The 21,819-nt window shown below is 35.1% G+C and overlaps 2 protein-coding genes across 2 annotated transcripts; both read left to right on the top strand.

The window, feature by feature from the left end:
* Nucleotides 1-3,155: 3,155 nt before the first annotated feature.
* LOC117316930 lies at nt 3,156-8,193 on the top strand. The gene is made up of 2 exons (XM_033871707.1): nt 3,156-3,431; nt 6,023-8,193. Exon 2 carries the CDS (start codon nt 6,024-6,026, stop codon nt 6,975-6,977), a length of 954 nt encoding a protein of 317 aa, XP_033727598.1. The 5' UTR covers nt 3,156-3,431; nt 6,023; the 3' UTR covers nt 6,978-8,193.
* A 4,064-nt stretch (nt 8,194-12,257) lies between these two features.
* Nucleotides 12,258-21,598, top strand: LOC117316746. Its single transcript, XM_033871507.1, has 2 exons — nt 12,258-12,576; nt 18,007-21,598. Exon 2 carries the CDS (start codon nt 18,011-18,013, stop codon nt 18,941-18,943), a length of 933 nt encoding a protein of 310 aa, XP_033727398.1. The 5' UTR covers nt 12,258-12,576; nt 18,007-18,010; the 3' UTR covers nt 18,944-21,598.
* Nucleotides 21,599-21,819: the final 221 nt, after the last annotated feature.

Below are 21,819 nucleotides of genomic sequence, written 5' to 3'. Positions count from 1 at the left end.
TTATCGTATTCTTTTATTACTGTCATCACTCATCGCTGTCTGTCACATGCATAATAATATCATACGTACCGTTTCACAATGCGCACGTCTGGTTAAATAGTATCACTGAAGATGATCCAGATCTATACTTGACGATGATCCAGAACTAACCTAGGATTACACGAATACTATGTATTCCTCGAAATATTGATCCGGGCCCCACGAGTTTGAGTAACTGGGTTTTACTGTATTACAAAATCTAAAATTTTAGCTGTAACATAGGTACGGCGCATTCTGTATTTCTTATCACACGATTATATTATTAAGAAACCAAATTTACTACTTACTCTACAATGCGTTATATAATTAAACACTTATAGTGACAATATGACGTTATCACTAAATTACATGACCGAGTTACACGCCACAAACACTTACACGTAACCACACCTTTATACACAACAGTTTTTAGAATGTCGTGGGGCATTCTCAACCAGATATCTGAACGCAGTCGTCTACCAATTCACTGTCATATGTATGTTTACTTCTAATTCAATTTTACATAAATGAAACTTGTAAACATAGCAATCGAGTTGTGTAATGAAATGTATCTTAAGTTGTGAAATACAAAAGGTCTACAAGGCCTGTAATTCTCTTTTTTACACTACAAGTCTTCCGTGTTTGGTCTTTATTTATATAAAAGAAAATGTGTAATATATTTATTTCCTCTAGCATCTATGTAGTTATTAAGGTTACCCAGACACAGTCCTCCTCCTCTTTGATGTAATATATCCTTTTGCTGGATGATATAGCATCCAATACAATGATGAGTTATTTGCATACTCATGAACATTTAGTGCACACCATTTGAGATGCAGTCATAATTTTATAATAATACACGTACCAAATAAGTGTTTCAATTAGTTTCAAACAGGTCTGTGTCAACATTTCTAAGTAAACTTTATCTTAAACCCAAAATAACTACTAAAAAGTCCCAAAAATACCTCAAATCAGACCTCAAATAAGTGAACGCAATTGTTTACTCTTTACGGCCCCGTATTATTTGCTTCGACGTAATGTGTCTCGAAATAGATAATTTTACTTCCAAATGCAGTATTTTCTTTTGGTATTTGATGCTTTAGTTCAGCCAATGGAAGGTTTCCGTCCCTAAGTTCTTGTCTGAAGATGACATTTCCCCTTTCGAGAATGCGTTTTCTTATCATCACGTTGTGAACCAACAAATTTAAAATATTGGTGATGTGCAAACTGTCCAAAATCTATCCACAGTAAATACTCTGACTATTCAGCCAGTGACTCGTGTGTACGTATTCTGTTCATGAAAAAATATCAGTATTTTTAAAGGAAAAAATACCGAAAAGTCTGAGAAGTCGGAACCTTGAAAGTTGCCTTTGGTTTTTCTTAAGTATATCAAAACCGGTTGGAGTTTCATGATGTGCAGCCGTTTGATGAACAAGAGTTATGGTTTTGTGTGTTTTGGTCGTTTTGTACGTGTGGAAAGACTCTGTGAAGGTAGTACACTCCTTGTTGTATGTACACAAGTATTTCAAAGAGCCTGTCAAGGTTATGAACTTGATGTATGGCAACTGGTATTTCGATACAATTGGATACCGAGAGTTTGGATGGGAGGGACGAAGAAGTATCTATGGTTGAATGTTGTAATGGTATGTTGCAGGATTTAGAAATGGATCTTGGGTATAAATAGACACTCATAACAGAAAGGAGTACATAGTTAGTAGTAGGATTTATCTGTACCGCATAGTACATATATATAGTATTGGTCATAAGCAATATATGATAACATGAATAGGTTCTCATGAACATCAGTACTTTTTATAACTCTTATAGGGACTAGAGAACCAAATCAACAAATACATTGTGGGTTTTGCCCGTTTGGGAAGAAGATTTAAGAGGAAGGTGAATGCATCGGGGCCTGCTGATTTGATATCCAGGTGAGAGAAGTTTCAGAAGTTAATTGTGTGGGCTGGACAATTTATGTAGTTGTAAAATATATAGAAAAAAGGGTGTTTTTTCTAGTCTGTTTTTGGCAGGGGGAGTAAATTAAGTGTGTAATTTGTTGTACATTCAATTCAAGATAGTAGCCCCAATATAAAAAAAAATTCAAATTGGTAGAATTTTTAAATATTTTCTATTTACAGGTTTGCGAGGTCACATTCTTCAAAATTAGGGCTAGTGGACCAGTGTTGAAAACTCCATTAAAGCAGGACAGTGGTAAACAACACTTTCGTCTATGGAAAATAATTTGTTTCCGTGATCCTATAGATTTTAAAGTCCATGTTCCAAAAAAGTCAAGATTGAAATAATCATTTTCCAAAAATAGGTCTACAGAAAGGTTCTTGTTCGTTTGACATAGAGAATGTGACCTCCTTTTTCAAATGTTCTCCTTTCAACCAGACAGTAATTCCTGATGGATGAAGGGATTTATACCGATCCACTACCTCCATTGAGACATACTTCAGCGAGCCCTTCTCACCACAGTATATATTAATGAATCTGTTTACGTGACACTAGCCTGACTAGGCCTACACACCACAGTATACTAATTAATCTGTTTACATTACACAAGCCTGACTAGGCCTACACACCACAGTATATTAATGAATATGTTTACGTTACACTAGCCTGACAAGGTCTTCTAAACAAAGTATACTAATTAATATGTTTACGTTACACTAGCCTCACTAAGCCATATTAACAAACTATACTAATAAATTAAACTGGCCTTACTAGGCCTACTCAACACAGTATACTAATTAATAGGTTTACATTACACTAACCTGACTAGGCCTACACTCACCACTGTATTCTAATCAATCCGTTTACGTAACACTAGCCTGACAAATTATTGTAATGAAATTGCGGAATGAGAGTACGATATTTAGCTATTTTTCCGTGAATTGAAAGATTTTGAACATTATGATCAGTTTTGAATATTCTCAACAAATCGAACACCCAAATGCATTTCTTTTTCTTCACCAATACGGTATTAGGTTCGGCAGAAGCAACATGCTGAATGCTTTATACCCTGAGCAGGCGATCCGTGAAATATAACCTGATCGATTGTTCACTGAATAGAACTTTCGTCTATCAAAGTGAAACAAAGGCACCCAGCATGACTATTGTTAATTCATATTGATGATGGCGTCAACAATCAGGCGATGGCGTTCTTACCGTGTATGAACACAATTTGTTGAATACATTATTAATCATCAACCTAAAAGAGTTATATCAACCGAGGACGAAGCTTCTGGTAGGTATTTCTCTATTAGAAACATATTCATTGGAGTGTTTGGAGTAAGCGGCGCACTAGCAAACCATAGCCGGCTGAGGACCTACAGGACGCCGTGATAGATAGATATACCGTTGACAGAGACCAAGTGTATCCAGACTACATAACACCACGTTAATTACAGGTATGTTGTATAACTGTAAATAGGTTAAATGGTGTAATATTATAAGAACCCAGACAAGTGTATACATCTACTGTAGAATTATGTGACAACGTGGCATGTCAAAGTATGAAATAATACATTATAACTCATTGATGAACCACAATGACAACTCCAATCATAATCATGCATGTGTTTTCCTGTGAAGCAAGCAATACAAAGCAAAACTTAATACAAACCTGTGCAGAACGACTAATCATATTTTATTATTATTTTAGTGAACCTTTTCATTTAGTTTTTTATTGGGGGGTGGATCTGGAACTGTACACCTGTAAAACGGTTAGTCAAAGGTACCTGTGTATCAGCTTTGTATTTACCCTGTGTCGTTATGGCGATGTGTTCCGTCATGCATATAGGAGTCACCTGATATCTTTCTTACCTGTGTACTCTTACTCGCTTTATAGTGTCGTAAAGAACCGCATAAATGCCAATAAATCGACGTACTCGTGTTACATAGACCGACGTAAAGCATTTGACAGGAAATGCGTATGGTATAAGCTTTTACAATCGGGAATAAAGGGCCCCATATATAACGCTGTGTTCGCACTTGATAACGGCCTCACCTGTTGCGTACGTAAATGACAACCTAGGGAAAGACATCGGTTGCCAGTGCTGGAACAATCTTAAACAATTTAAAAGTTTTTCACATTAATACCACAAGAAGACAAACATGAACATATACCGCAGACTCCTGAAACATGTAGTAATGCACACATACACCACACACATACAAGTCACTATCGGGAAAGGCCGTCAATAATTATAAATGACCCCTGTTGAGAAGTTGTACGTTAAACAAAACATAACCAAACATTTATTTTGATATCGAGTACATGTGTGTTGGTTGAGCAAAAGAGTAGTTATCCAGAGTTCCCAAATTCGATCTGTAGTGGAAGCATCGATATAAATTAATTTTATCATCCTCTAAGCTAATTTGGGATTCTTTCATGAAAATGAATGAATCATCGATCAGCGACCAGGTAGCTCAGTGGTAGTGTATGTCTGGAGTTCGGAGGGCCTCGGGTCCGAACCCCGGTCTGGCTACTATCTTTCCCCTGTTACATATTTTGCGAGCTTGCAAATCCTTGTTTAAAAGGATTGGGAGGATGCTAAAGCAACGGGACATCCGAACTTGTTGTCTTTGGGGGCGACGATTTGATAAAAGAAGGGAGGAATATTGCGGAACTAGACTAGGTTGATCATCGGCGACCAGGTAGCTCAGTGGTAGAGTATCCGTCTAGAATTCAAAGGGTCCTGGGTTCGAGCCCCGGTCTCGTTACTACGTTTTCTCTCTCTCCTGCTACATGTACATGTCTGTTTACCTATGACTTATAACCTGTGACACACTTGATACATGTACATGTATGTATGTTTACCCTGTAACTCATAACCAGTAAACCTGTGACAGGTTATGAGTAATAGAGTAGAAAGACAGGTTATGATGAACTCTAGTGGAGACACAACGTCCCAGAAGGAGAGACGTGTATATCATATACACGTCTCTGCCAGAAGATAGAAAAGTTGTAGTAATCCAGATCAGAGACGTGTATATGTGTATATGTCTCTGTCCAGACGAATCTATCGTGTATACACAGACATTTATCATGAAGTATTTACAAAAGGATACGATATCAACGTGGCCCTGTGGTCAGGGTCAGCTGAGGGTAGTCAGATCAGACCTGCAGACCATTCAATTTTAAACAAAGATACACTGTACATGAGAAGTACAAGCATTCTTAATAGAAAAATCCACCGATTAAGTTATTAGTACGAATGTGGTTGAGAAGATTTATATGACAATATTCGTAAACTGTAACGAAAGTAGGTCTAGCCCAACTAGATGAAGCAAATACTGCTATTTTCGCAATAACTGTTCGTTTTACTTGACACGATAGCTATGAACTAAATCAGTGTTACCTTCCATTGTATTTTAGCACATTGGTGTCTCCAAAAATGCGAAAATAATCCGGCAATGTTCAATGATCTTCTGTTTTTATTATTGTCATGTTTTCCGGGTCACGTTCTAATATCATGTGGGCTTCCGGGTACGTCATCAAATTCATTTCCCGCGAATTTATTGGGAAATTTGAATAAGGACCTAAAATGTAATGAAGTCAAAGAAATTAAAAGAATGTCTAAACAGAAATATTATGTTCAGTATTGAGTGTAAGATTAAAGTTTCGTCGTAAATAATTGTTACGATTCGCTAACCTAAAGCATAAGTAATTGAAATCAAATTATTTTAAAATTCATATTTCGTTTCTATTATAATCTTCAATTTTTTATCACAAGATTGTTTAGAAGCTTTGCAATACTGACTTTTTCAAACGCACAGATGCTTTGATTTTAACAAAGATGGCGACCTGAAGGTGTCAGGCGGTTTGGATTGGAATTAAATTGCGTATATTTCGGCACGTAAACATCGTACAATGTTTCCGTGTGGTCAGATCATCTAATTTTGTCCATATGTATTCAGAACAGTTGTTGTTTAGTCGCTACGGTCATTAACATTAGAATTCGCATTGTTATATAAATACTTATTTAATTACTTTCAGAATGAATACCGAAGCGAGGAAGATGGCGGTGAAGTACTGGATATGTTTTGCTGTCTTGCAATGCATTCTATTCTTCTATCTCTTTTCCCAATTCGAAATATCAACACGTGGAACTGAAACATCTCTCAAGAAACAAACACTCAAGGAAAAAGCACCATCCATCACATTATTTTCAGCATGGAATACGTTCCCAGAAAGATATGCAGTATTTAACAACACATTACGCAATTGGCCTTCACTACAACCTCACGTGAAACTATATCTCTTCACCAACGATTTCATACCGGGTTTAAAAGAGTATGAAAAGTTAGGATGGACCGTACTGTCAGTACTGAGAGAAATCGAAGGTCGTGCCGTTATAAAAGATTTGTTCCTAAGAGTCATGCAACTGCAACCAGACTCAAAACTATATGCACTTGTTAACGGAGACCTTCTTTTAACTAATTCTTTCCTGAAAAATTTACATGACCTTATCAAATCTCCTTTACTTGTCGATAAAACGTTTTTCTTAACTGGAAGGAAATTGAAGATTCCAAATGTAACACGAGAGGAAGCAAGTTCATGGGAGAACATTGAAAGAGCTGCAAAAAGGGGAGTTTTGGATCAACCATATCTAGGAATAGATTATTACATAACTCCCCCAAGTTATCATTGGCGTCTTGTCCCAGATTTGCAATTTATGCGTCCCCATTACGATACCTGGATGATTTGGGACGCTCGAAGAATGGGCCTTGTCGTGATCGATGCCACTAACACTCTCTTAGCACCACATCAAAACGCACCTTACCCTAAAGATACTGGGGCGTTCGACAATAACATGAAGTATATAGTAGCTTCCCGTTCAGAACTCGGTCAAAAAGGAGCCATCTGGTGCTGTGAGTTTGAAACGGCATTGGTAAACGGCACAGTAACGGTCCAAAAACGGAAGCATATACCAAAACAATGCATATGGTGATTATTACACCGGTGAAGATGTTTGGATCGTTTCCGTTGTAGAAAATACTATTCTACTATTGCAAAACTAACGCGATGAAACGTTTTTCGAGAATCAGATTATCCATATAATACGAAGACGTAAATATATCTACTTGTGAAAACTGTCAGTGTGTCGACATCATTTATGTCAAAAAGTGTCCTAATAAAGTGGCAGTAAAACAAAATGTGAAGATGCATTTAACAACTAAGCGTCATACTAAAGTTTAAAAAAATGATAAAATATAATCCCACTCAAAATCATTTTTTTGCTGAAGAATAATGTAAACTTTTTCCCATATTTGATTCTTTAGACCTTAGTCAAATAACTGGATAACCATCACATTATATTTACCTGAAAACCTTTTTTTTTTTGAAACCATAACTTTAACAGTCAAAACCCCACTTACTCGTACCCAGTGTATTCGAATTTCCCCTCTATCGTTGAAACAGTTCGTTTCGTCCCGACAGAATTCGCACATATTCTATGTAAAATAGCCCCGGATCAGTCGAGCCGTTATTCCTTATAAAATCCTTTAATATAATCCGGTTTACCTTGAACAATAATATATCCCGATTTTACATAATCATATCATTGATCCTATCTATCGTCGATCACCTGTCACCTGTTCCGTCTGGCATATTTTTACCTGTGTTTCATGCCGCACTTAGTCTACAGTCTACAGATATCGACAACACCACGTGTGTTGAGACGGGTGTCTGATCATTACAACAGGTAATAACATGATAAGCGATAGTATTGTTACGTCCTGTTGCAACAGCATGAATATATTGAATGTACACGTCTATCAGTGTAAGCGTAAATCTTTCACATAAATACTAGCCGTTGTCCTGACAAGAGTGATTATGTATTTGTATTAAACTATGTTACGGAATAGCGATATAAAGTGGTGAACTAAAAATGGGTTCTCGACATTTATATTTGTTCTATGTGGTTAATTGTATTGCACAATTAGCAACATTCGATATTATTTTGTAATCGGTAACAATATCAATAGTTATACAATACAAATATACCTACGAATATATAACCAGAAGCTTACACTTGTATATATGACGAACGTGAACGCTGTGCAGTAAGTAGATGTCGGATCCGGTTCCTTGCACTATCCGTTCATTGTAACTAATGTGTATATAGTGTTGAGGTTTCATATCTTATTAAATGTTGTCAACCTGTAGTTATCTTATCTTTTTATTACTGTCGTTACTCATCGCAATGGTTTCTGTTTACAAGAAGTAGTAGTTTTTTGTAGTTTTTAACGTTACCCAGACACAGTCCTCCTCCTCCTTGATGTAATATATCCCTTTGCTGGATGATATAGCATCAATATAGTATCATGAGTTATTTGCATATTAAAGAACATTCAGTGCACATTATTTGAGATGCAGTCAATAATTTATAAATTAGTTTCCAACACGCCAGAGTAGGTTATGGTGTCATTTGTTTGACAACGACAACATGCATCTTCATGTGAGCATAGATTGGTTGAACTTATTTACCTATGAATATATTGGTGTTGAGAGAGCTTCAGAAAGTATGATTTAGTTTATTCTCTATTTATAAGCCTACCTGGTTTGAGTGACCCAGAAAAGAAACTGTATAATATCTTTCACTAGCATCTATGTAGTTTTTAAGGTTACCCACGCACAGTCCTCCAGCAAGGTAAAGGTATATGAATTCGGAATGTAATTTGCAACGTTTTTTTTATTCTCTTCCACTCTGAAGCAAAGGTATTGCAACTGTTATATTTAATTTGATGTAATATATCATTTTGCTGGATGATATACAATGTAGCATAAAATAGTATGATGGATTATTTGCATATTCAAAAAACATTCAGTGCAAAATATTTGAGATGCAGTCATCATTAACAGGCCATAGTCGATTGTGGTGTCATATGTGTGATAACGACAACTTACAGCTTTATATGAACATTGTTTGGTTGAACTTATTTACCTATGAATATATAGGTCTTGAGTGAGGTTCAGAAAGTATGATTTAGTTGGAACGTAGTGAGCTACTACTTGTATATTCTCTAGAAAACAGTATTGTTATCTGATATATCACAGTTCTCTCCAACTGTCTTCTTTACATATGTTGAACGGAGTTTTTTTAAGATGGAAATGAAATTCAGCACAACTGTGGTAAAAAAAAGATGGCGACCTCCTCCCTTCATTGATTTTGAATCTAATACGTGAACGCAATTCTTTGCTCCATACAACCAAGTATTGATTGCTTCGACGTAATGTGGCTCCAAAGTAAATAATTTTGTTTCCAAATGCAGTATTTTCTTTTGGAATTAGATGTTTTAGTTCAGCCAATGGTGAGTTGTTGTCTGAAGATGAAATTTCTGAAAAAGATGAAAAAGATATTGTTGATGTGCGAATAGTCTAACATCTATCCACTCGTATGTTCATAGACTGCTCACGAAAAAAATCACCATTTCTAAAGGGAAAAAATACCGAAAAGCAGTTTTGGTATGTGTTTGAGAAGTAGGAACATTTAAAGTTGCGATTTTCAACATGTGTATTTGTGTGGTCGTTTTATACGTGAGGGAAGAGTCTGTGGAGGTAGTACACTTTTTCCCGTATGTACACAAGTATTTTAAAGATACTGCTCAGGTTATAAACTTGTTGATGTATGAGAACTAGTATTTCTTCGATATAATTAAATTCTGCGAGTCTGGTTCGGAGGGTCGACGAAGTATTTTTGGTTGAATGTGGTAGTGATATATTGCAGGATTTAGAAATGGCACTTGTGTATAAATAGCCATTCACAACAGAAGAGATTACATAGTTAGGAGTAGGATTTATCTGTACCGCATGGTACACATATGTAGTAGTGGCCATAATCAATATGTGCTAACATGAACATTAGCACTGTTTTAGGTTTTTAAGTACGTGTACTAAAAACAAGAGTAATACAAGTTAGAAATGATCATTTTCCAATAATAGGTCTACAGAAATGCTCTTGTTACTTGGATTCGTAGAAAATGACGTATGACATCGGGAATGTGACCCCCTTTTCCAAATTTTCTCCATCCGACCAGACAGTATCGTCAATGTTAAAAGGATTACATACCACATTTCTTGCACAAGCTGCTTTACAGCCCACAGTCCATCATATATCTCTAGTACATGGTTTGTAAATTGGAGAGATTCTGTGCTAACCAGCTTTCATTTCCCAATGTATCCCATTTTTGCAAGAAATGATTACATATTCCTTTTAAAGTGCTTGCTTCTGAAAAAAATCACTCTTTAGAGATGAGCTACAGCAAAAGAAGGAGCCGATATCATCGTCAAAAATCTCATACACGAAGAAATTGTGACCATCAATTGAAAACATTCCTAACGGATGAAGGGATTGATACCGATGTTCTAGCTGCATTGAAAGATCCTTCAGCAAGGCCTACTCACCACAGTACATGAATTAATATGTCTATGTTACAATACCTTGACAAGGTCTACCTACCACAGTATACTTATTATTCTTTTTACGTTAAGCTAACCTGATAAGGCCTTCTCTCCACACTATACTAATTAATCTACTTACGTTTCACTAGCCTCACTAGGCCTACTCACCACAGTTTACTAATTAATCTGTTTACGTTACACTAGCCTGACTAGGCCTACACACCACAGTATACTAATTAATATGTTTACGTTACACTAGCCTAACTAGGCCTTCTAAACAAAGTGTACTAATAAATCTGTTTACGTTACACTAGCCTGACTAGGCCTTCTCACCACAGTATACTAATTAATCGGTTTACGTTACACTAGCCTGACTAGGCCTACTCACCACACTATACTAATTAATCGGTTTATGTTACACTAGCCTGACTAGGCCTACTCACCACACTATACTAAATAATCTGTTTACGTTACACTAGTCTTACTAGACCTACATACCACAGTCTACTAATTAATTTGTTTACGTTACACTAGTCTGACTAGGCCTACTCACCACACTATACTAATTAATCGGTTTACGTTACACTAGCCTGACTAGGCCGACTCGCCACACTATACTAATTAATCTGTTTACGTTACACTTACCTGACTAGGCCTACATACCACCACAGTCTACTAATTAATCTGTTTACGTTACACTAGTCTTACTAGGCCTACTCACCACAGTTTACTAATTAATCTGTTTACGTTACACTAGCCTGACTAGGCCCACTAACCACAGTATACTAATTAATCTGTTTACGTTACACTAGCCTGCCTAGGCCTACTCACCACACTATACTAATTAATCGGTTTACGTTACACTAGCCTGACTAGGCCTACTCACCACACTATACTAATTAATCTGTTTACGTTACACTAGTCTTACTAGACCTACTCGCCACACTATACTAATTAATCGGTTTACGTTACACTAACCTGCCTAGGCCTACTCACCACACTATACTAATTAATCGGTTTACGTTACACTAGCCTGACTAGGCCGACTCGCCACACTTTACTAATTAATCTGTTTACGTTACACTAGTCTTACTAGACCTACATACCACAGTATACTAATTAATCTGTTTACGTTACACTAACCTGATTAGGCCTTCTCACCACAGTATACTAATTAATATGTTGATGTTACAGAAGCCTGACTGGGCCTACTCACCACAGTATACTAATTAAACTGTTAAAGTTACACTAGCCTGGCTATGACTACTGACCACAGCATACTTATTAATCTGTTTATGTTACACTAGTCTTACTAGGCCTACATACCACCACAGTCTACTAATTAATCTGTTTACGTTACACTAATCTTACTAGGTCTATACCACAGTAGACTTGTTAATCTGTTCATGGTACACTAGTCTTACTAGACCTACGCACCACAGTATACTAATTAAACTGTTAACGTTACACTTGACTGGCTATGACTACTCACAACAGTATGCTAATTAATAGGTTTGAATTACACTAGCCTGACTATGCCAACATACCAAAGTATACTAATTAATCTGTTTATGTTACATTAGTCTGTCTAGGCCTGCTTACAAAAATATACTAATTCCTTTTTTACGTTTCACTAGCCTGATGGATAATTTCTGATAATATTGCATAATTGAATTGGGAGATTTAGGACATTACACTTCGATCGACCAAACACATTTCATTTCTTTTACTAGTACGGTTTTAGGTGCGGCAGAAGACACATCCTGAATGTTTTATACCTTGAGCAGACGACCCGTGAAAAATGTCCTGATTAATGGTTCACTGAATAGAACTTTCGTCTATCAAAGTGAAACAAAGGCATCCTAGCATGACCATTGCTAATGCATATTGATGATGCCATCAACAATCAGGCGATACAGTTCTTACCCTGTATGAACACAATTTGTTGAATACATTATAAATTAACCCAGTAGTGTGATATCAACCGAGGACGACGACTGTGGTGGTTTTTCATTTGGGTGTTTGGAGGTAAGCGGCGCACTAGCAAACCATAGCCGGCTGAGGACCTACGGGACGCCGTGACAGATAGATATACCGTTGACAGAGACCAGGTGTATCCAGACTACATAACACCACGTTAATTACAGGTATGTTGTATAACTGTAAATAGGTTAAATGGTTCAATATCATAAGAACTCAGACGAACATAATCATTATACGCGGATAAGTATTACACGTATCAATCTACTGTAGAATTATATAATGATTCGTTATCACAGGGGTTTTTTATTGACCGATCTGTCAAATGGTGTTGGTAGATCTTTGCTTGACGACTGCATCTACAGTAATGTGTTTGTTACATATGATAACAATTGAAAGCAGCAATGGGATACATAAGCTTGAATAGAAAAGAGAGTCAAATTATCTTGAGATATTGTCCTGAAATTAAACCAGTGTTGTGTTAAGACAGTCACGTATACGTACAGTAGGCAAACTGATGCAGCAGACGACGACGCCCACGGCATAAAACTTGATGGTTGAAACTATCGGTTCAAATAAAATAATTAATAGTATATAGGATAGTGTCTTGTAACATTTTGGTCTGAAATCAAAAGTTATCCAAAAAAGAATAAATGAATCGATGAACATTTACCAGGTTGTATATATGTCATTATGTGTCATAATTGGCTTTGATATGCCTGAACATGTACCTTATTTTTGTTGATATACTAGGGGCCTGGGGTGGTTTACAGACATGATGTAGTTTGTTCTGGGTTTTTTTTATTAGAAGATATTACAATGTTATGATATTATATTTTCTTATGAATATTAGAATAAACATGATCATAGAGAACCCAATAGTTGATGAGTTTTGACAGTTCGGTTATTTTATGGTTAATCAATAAGCAATGAGTTTTTAACATTTAACACAATATCAGGTAATAGTAATGAAACCAGTTCTTTAAACAATATATCCAATTTTCCAGCGTTTATCAATTTATTTATTGCCGAAATCAAGTTAAAAATTCAAAATCGCAAGAACATTATTAAAGATTATATGAGATTAAAAAAGCAATACAAAAACAAATAACACATACTTAATTAATTTCTATTTCTGAAATTCAATTTATTGACGCAGGCGTTCTTCAAAATTTGTTTTTAGGTCTCCTTTTTTCCTTGTTTATACCAATGATATATCGTAATGACATTAATTGACAAAAAAACAAATTATTTGCTGATGGCACTGTTTATGACAGTCACTGTTAACACTATAAATAACGATATATCAAGAATAGTCATCAAAACTACAATTGAATACATTGGTTAGTAAAATTAAATCCAGACAAAACAGTATCTCTATTATTCAGCTGGAAATCTACACAATAATCCTATGAATACTATCAAAGTAAATCGTCTAAAACCTCATAAACATTTATTAAGTATTCTTCCCATATTATGATTCATGCCATAACATAATCGATTATATATTTACAAAGTCTAATTAAACTAGCCGTAATAAGAAATTTACTTTATAGGAATTATCTTCAAACAATTATGTTGATAGGAGTTTTCTTCAAACAATTATGTTTCTCTTTTATAAGCCTATTTTGGGGTGTTCTAATTTAATTTGGAAATATACCAAATTATCAAAATTTGAAAAATACATATAAAAGATGCGGGAATAGTGACAGATTCGAGTATAAGATTCTTGTATAAAGATGTTGGTTTGGAAATGCAAAGTATCAAAAAGTCACAGACATAACACCAGAAATTCACTTTCAAGTTACAGTGGACCCGCGATAATCCGGACGCCGATAGTCCGGAAAACTCACAGTCCGGACGGAATAGCACGGGAACGGATTTCCGTAACGTTATTTGTACTCACCAGTCACCAGTATTGAGATTCATAGTATTCTATTAGAGTCTATATTTAAATAACTTAAATTATAGATTTATTTCAATTGAGCAAATTCATGCTTTTCAGTTTTGTTAAGTAAGGTTTTATGTTAATGTTCGGAATGCCGATGGTAACTCTTATCAAACCTTACTTTTAAAGGTATAATATCATCTCCAGGGGGTGCGTCCTGACATGATTAAGTCTAGACTGTACAAATTGTAGGTTTAAGTGATTTGAGGATATCTAGCCCCACGGTGCAATGCACATGCTGATCCGAGAATGTGTACGCTCCAGTGCACCATACGTTTGCTTGATCACATGATATGTTGTATTGCAACATCATCTACCCTTCACAGCCGACTGCATCACAGACTTGTCCTAGTCAAGGGGTTCTGCACACATGTAAAACGGGTAGTCAAAGGTACCTGTGTATCAGCTTTGTATTTACCCTGTGTCGTTATGGCGATGTGTTCCGTCATGCATATAGTTAACAACACATGAGCCTGACTATAAAGACTGTCGATTATAGTCGAGGGGGTTTAAGAAGAAACCTATCGGCATTCTAAACATGCAAGGAATACCATAATTGATAAGCAATTGGACAATCTACACAATATCTATACATGTAGTTTTTATTTAACCCCTGTTTCTTTAGCAGATAGGTAGTAAAACCCCACTTACTCAAACTCGGTTTATTTGAATACCCTTCATTTGTCGAACAATTCGTTTAGTCCCGGTCGAGTTCGTACATATCCAATGTAAAAAAGAACCAGATTTGTCGAATCGTTATTCGTCGAATAACAGTACTGTAAAAGTGGATGTTTTCGCGCGTTGAAATTTTCGCTTAGTCGGCTTCCAAACTGTTCGCGGTGTGGATATTTTCGTGCCGTCACAAATCACGTCACGGACGATATCCCGAAATATGGTATACCACTAGGAACTTGCGTCTTGGATTTTATGGTATTTAGCTTATTTGGTGGAAATATTCGCGTGTCAATATTTGACGTGTTATTATGTCCGCGTGTGGATAATTTCGCGGAGATTTAATTGTCGCGAAATAAGCGAAAATTTAGACGCCGCGAACATTTTCACTTTTACAGTATTCTGCCAACAGTCATTTATCCCGATTTTCATAATCGTCGCATTAATCCAATCTATTCGTCGAGTATTTTATTATTATTTTGTAATCGGTAATTATCAACTACTGTCATTTCTCATCAATTTTGGCCACATGCATAATAATTGCATAAGTAGCGTTTCTCAATGCGTACGTCTGGTTAAATAGTATCACTAAAGATGTGACAGATCTATACTTGACGATCCAGAACCAGCCTAGGATTACTCATGGACATATATACCCTGTATGTACGTCACTGGATTACTCGAATACCATGTATTCGTCGAACTATTGATCCCCACGAGTTTGAGTAAGTGGGGTTTCACTGTACATTATTTCAAATATAGAATGTTGTCAAAACGATGTTGAATTACATCCCTGTTTTTTTTCAATTAAGCACTATGTGCTGTATTGTTTTCTTACATAATATAAACATTAACAAAATCATTGAGTGTGCAATACGAAAATAAAATTTTAGCCAAATTAAGATTAATAAATTATCTTGGTCTTAACCAACCAAACCGTTACATAATTATCTACACATACTTTTTGTTTTATATTTCAACTTGACGACAATTCAAATTCCCTTATTGAAGTCGGTCACCAATTGACCATATGGCCGTGAGTTAGAAATTCGTTCCTAGTCCATAAGATTCGTTGTAACATTGGAACCTCTCGACAATCCACTTCTCTAATGGGGCGGATACAGGAATTTATTTCACCAAGATTTCGCAGTTACACTGAAAATTATATATAAATTCTGCCTGTAAATTGCTTATGCGTCACGGTTGACTGCTTCAACGTGTTTGATCAACGGGACATGAGTACGGAGACAATGAGGCCAGAGAGGTACGCTTTGTGCCCTCTTCCGGGTAAATATTGGTATAAAGTCACCCATTAGAAATTGAAAATAAAACAGTGGATCTGCAGACAATCAGATCTAAAGAGTGCGTTTGATGAGACAATCAAAGATGAGATACATATAAAAACCCGTTTCTTTAGAATTCAGAAAACAAAGATAATCAGATATTTTGACAAAAATATTATAGTTTTCCTGCTCCAAATTAATTTGATATTCTGCACAGTTCTTGATTAAAACATTTATATTGTCATAAATATTAAAATCGGATAATGTTTTCCTCATAATAGTCCATTATACAATAAAGTTGGCATTAATAACAAACATTGATCAAATATGTTGTGATAAAAAAACTAGAGAAAGGAGACAAAGAAATGGGAGAATTGAAAAAATATACAGACCTTAAAATAATCTTTGATAAACGTACAGAATGAATGAAAACAATTGTTTTCCACATTTGATAGGTTTGGAGAACCATATAACAGGTGGGTTTTTTTTATCGGACATACGATGGGAAATTTATAATATTAAATGAAACTTTGCCAAAGAATGTGTATAATTAACATAATTCTATGGATAAATAAATTTACAATATTGCCTTGATCAAAGATAAATATACGTTAAACCGACATTGTATATACCCCAGTAGCGTGTCTAGATCTTTTTCAATTGTCTATCGATATGATGAATATATTCAGATTCACGCATATGTGCAAATTATCATTTGAGTGGCTGTTGTCACGGAAATGCATTTTTTTCTAACCGTATGCAAGCGCCTGTGTAGAGTAGAGTGGATTTGCTCGAGACAAAATCACACGTGTTAAACATGCAATGCCTAAAAGTGATATTAATAAAAACAAACGACGTCAAAGCAAATGATTTACCTGGAATGAAGCAGGTGTCGTTGACGGACAATACAGATGATCTGTGTAACTTTCAGTTTCCGGCTTTACCCAGAAGATGGTATTCAATGATGGCACCATTCGTTAATGGCATTAAGATACCTGTGATTCACTTCCGTCTTCTGATGGACTGAATACACTTCTGATACTATGTTCCCCTGTCAAAGGGACTCACTGATCATGTGATAATAAACAGAGTGTTGCAATATATTTTGTTGTTTTTATCTCACAATTACATCTGCTAAAAGAGGTTGATGTGTTCACGTGAAGCCAAATAGAAACATAGAGTCAATGATCTTACGTGCAAAACGAGAATTGAAACATTGAGTCAAAATGCTCATGCGCACGTGCAACAAGAATAATGAAACATGGGGTATGTTACTTAAACTAAAATTTGGAAATTGTGTTGTTTTAGTTGTTTAGTGTTATACAATAACAGACACATGTTCTCATTTTAAACGGAACTTTAAAAATATAACACTTATTTATTCAAAGGCATTAAAGGTAACAAGGAACAATCGAAACCAATAATATGTTATTATTTTTTAAAGAATGCTAAAAATGACACTTAATCTATTTCTTCTCTACACAATTTTGAGCTTCTCTTTTTATCATTTGAACTTTGAGTGAAGGAAGGAGAAACAATGCTCAGAAAGAAAAGGAGAAATAATCCACAATCTAGTTGAAATTAACGAAGCGTGGAATTTGACAGCACATTCTTACTATCTGCATACAGGACAATTATTTATCAACGTTTTTTAATCGATTTTTCAATAATTTGTTGTTTTTCTGCACTTTCAGGACGATGACCTGTGTAACGAAGATGCCGATGAAGTACTGGATAGGATTTACCATCCTGCAATGCATTTTATTATTCTACTTCTTTTCCCATTTCGAAAGACCAACTCACGAAACTGCAAAATCACTCAAGGAAAAAGCACCATCCATCACATTATTTTCAGCATGGAATAAGTTTACACAGAGATATGAAGTACTTAACAACACTTTACGCAATTGGCCTTTACTACAACCTCACGTGAAACTCTATCTCTTCACCAACGATTTCATCCCGGATTTAAAAGAGTATGAAAAGTTAGGATGGACGGTGCTACCAGTACTAAGACGAATCGAAGGTGATGCCGTTATAAAGGATTTATTCCTAAGAGTTATGCAACTACAACCAGACTCAAGCCTATATGCATTTGTTAACGGAAACATACTTTTAACAAATTCTTTCATCAAAAATTTGCACGAAATTATCAAGTCTCCTCTACTTAACAAAAAAACATTTTTCTTAACGGGAAGGAAAATGAATGTTCCAGATGTCACACGGGAGGAAACAAGTTCATTGGAGAATATTGAAAGGGCTGCGAAGAGAGGGGTGTTGGATAAACCACATATGGGAATAGATTATTATATAACCTCTCCAAGCTATGATTGGCAACTTTTCCCAGATTTGCAATATTGGCGTCCCGCTTACGATCCTTGGATGCTTTGGGACGTTCGAAAATTGGGCCATGTCGCGATCGATGCCACTAACACTCTCTTAGCAGCTTATCAAAACGCATCAAAGCCAAAGGATCCTCGGAAGAAGAACAACATTAAGTATATAATAGCTTCTCGTGAAGAACTCGCCGCCAAAGGAGCCATTTCGTGCTGCGAGTTTGAAACGGTATTAGAAAATGGCATGGTAACGGTCCAAAAACGGAACCAGATACCAAAACAATGCAAATTTTGATTATTACGTTTGAGAAAATGTTGAAATCATTTTCATAGGAGAAAGTAACATTTTACATTCGCGTTGTATTGCAACACTAATGTGTTATATCTCGAAACTTACCCGTTATTGCGCAAAACTAATATGTACATTATTAAGTACGCAAAACTAATACATTATTAAGTATACAAAACTAACACATTATTAAGTACGCAAAACTAACACATTATTAAGTACGCAAAACTAATACATTATTAGGTATTCCGTATTTCTCTGGACGATATGCGCACGATTGTTTAATGATAAAACCAAGAATACACCAAATGTACTTATTATACTACATAGAGTTTTATAATTACAAACTGATAGTTACAATATGACGTCACCACTGAATTACATGACCGAGTTACACACCATAATTAGCGTTCTGCGTTGTAAGCGTATGGCGTTAAAGAACAATTTAATAATTAATTAATCCGATAGAGCGGGGAGGTCGAAAACTGATTTACAGTAACCATAACCTCAATCGTGACTCCAGTTGCTTGACACGTAGACTTCTTCAAGAAGCGATGGGTGCCAATGCATATATGACGTTTAATGACAATTAGATTATAAATGAAGTCGGTACATTGATGACGTAGTGTGATTACGAATGTGCCTTTATCCCTTCGTTGACTCGACACAATGGGGTAACATATTAAATATACGACATTAACCAAAAAAACTTACTAGAATGCATGATATTGAACATAGATATATTACACGAGTTTTATTTATTCATTTTTTTTTTCAATATTTTTATCCTTGTATGAGATTTATTATTTAGGCGATGAAAAAAGATATTGATTTAAGCATAAATAATTTTGAGGAGTTATTTCATGCTCAAAACATCATGTGGACTTTACTTGAGCTGCAATCAACATTTTATAATAATACATGCACCAAGTAAGTGTGTTCCACTAGTTTCATACAAACTAGACTCGCTTATGTTTTGCTCCGACAAAATAGGAAAATAGGAAAAAAGGTATTAAAAATCATGTTCTGAGCCTTATTGAAATGATAATTCGTTTTTAACGAACTACTATTTCGTTTTATCGAAGTATTATTTCGTTATATCGAAATAATCAATATTGTTTTTTCGAAATGTCTCCTTATATCGAAATAGCAATTCGTTTTCACGAAATCACATTACGTTACATCCAAATAATTCGTTTTAACATAGATTTTTGGATTTCAAAAGTAAATAGGGGTCCATTTTGAGCAACAAACATGGAAATCGCTTGAGAGGCTTCTCACAGAAAAGTGTTACTACATGTGCATCAGTTGATCCTTTTCGATTGATTTATTGATTTTGTGTCCTGATCCTGGTATATCTACTCGAAGTAGGTAGAACTTTCATTTCATTGGTAGTCTAATTGTTTCTTACCTACCTGATTTGCTTGTTAAGTTTTCCCAGTGCTGCATAAGAAATGCGACCCATAAAAGTAAAAGTTTCGTAACTGTGTTGAACATTTTTTCAATAAATACTTCTTACATATGGTAATAATTGAACTGTGATTACATTCGTCATTGTAACTCTGTTATAATCCGGGCCTAGCTTTGTCAATATTCCTTAACTTACTTTATGTACGAAAATGTCTTTTTTTTTTTTTTTTTTGCATATATTATCGATTTTACATTCACATGTTTATGTTGCTGGTTGTTTTAGTCACCAACCATAGTTGTAAGGATGTTTGATGTTTTTGACACTTTGTGTTATTGCATTGCATGTTGTTTTATACTGTGAAATCCTATTGTTCCGACTGTGTCTATATTGTTTCGACAGTGTTTATATAGGGACCGAATTGGTTCCCCCTCATTATCACCGCCGAAAATTGTCTTTAAAAATCCATTCAATTCATATATTTTTATTACGGTGATTTGGAAAAAAAACATAAAGAACAGAGTCATTTTTAAATTCTTAAATATTGATAACTATATACGAAAATATGATCAATTAATTAAACAGCCGTTTTATGCCGCCAATGCACTATCGTTAACCGTTTCCTTCCGCTCCAAAAATTCCAGTAATTTTTTTTTATTATTATTTAATTAATTAAATTTTTTTTTTTTTGCTTTTTATTCATAAAAAATAAAGAATAACATCTAATAAAATCATTTGTGTTAAATTAGAATTGTTTCATTTGGTTAGATTGCAAAGAAAACCTAATTTATGGAATTGAAACGGAGACTATTTCTGGCGTATTGATATCTAACTGATGTAATGTGTGAAATGTGAAATCAGCACGTTAAACGATGTTTCATATTGTATTCATAGTGTTTTCATGGTCAAATGGCATATAAAGAATCAACACTCAGAATGTAAATATAGTTAAATGAACGGCCATGTTCTGATCGATATTTCAGTGCAAAGGGAAATCATGTGACTTGGAAGTATATAATATACATACGACAATTTTAGAGAAAGTCATTGACTCAAAGTTTCATAAATTCCCATAACAACTTTACATTCCATGTAAATTCTAACGATTGATATAAATTGTGCAGTTTGCCTTATATTTTCTAAGAGGACAAAATATATTAGTCCTTTTCCACCCTGCTTCAAGAAAGTGTTTTTTTAATTCTGATATCAAATGTATTTTTAATTTATCTGTATTAATAAAATATGGAAATCAATCTTGTTTGTCTATACACTTGTACTTAAACAAAATGATTGAATTTTGACTTTTTGTTAAGGGGCTATTAGATATTTCTTTTGATCATTTGGGATGATTATGTGGTGTGTTAATAATACATAAAAGATTATATATCAATATTTGAAACAGAAGCAGATAAGAGAATAATCAAAATCGAAAAGATGTCATCGAAGTTAACAGGTTGTTCCAAACTCCAATAGC

Source organism: Pecten maximus, chromosome 18 (genome assembly GCF_902652985.1).
Source record: "Pecten maximus chromosome 18, xPecMax1.1, whole genome shotgun sequence".
Taxonomy (NCBI): domain Eukaryota; kingdom Metazoa; phylum Mollusca; class Bivalvia; order Pectinida; family Pectinidae; genus Pecten; species Pecten maximus.
Note: the sequence above shows the minus strand (reverse complement) of the source record. Positions and strands in the feature narration are given on the sequence as shown.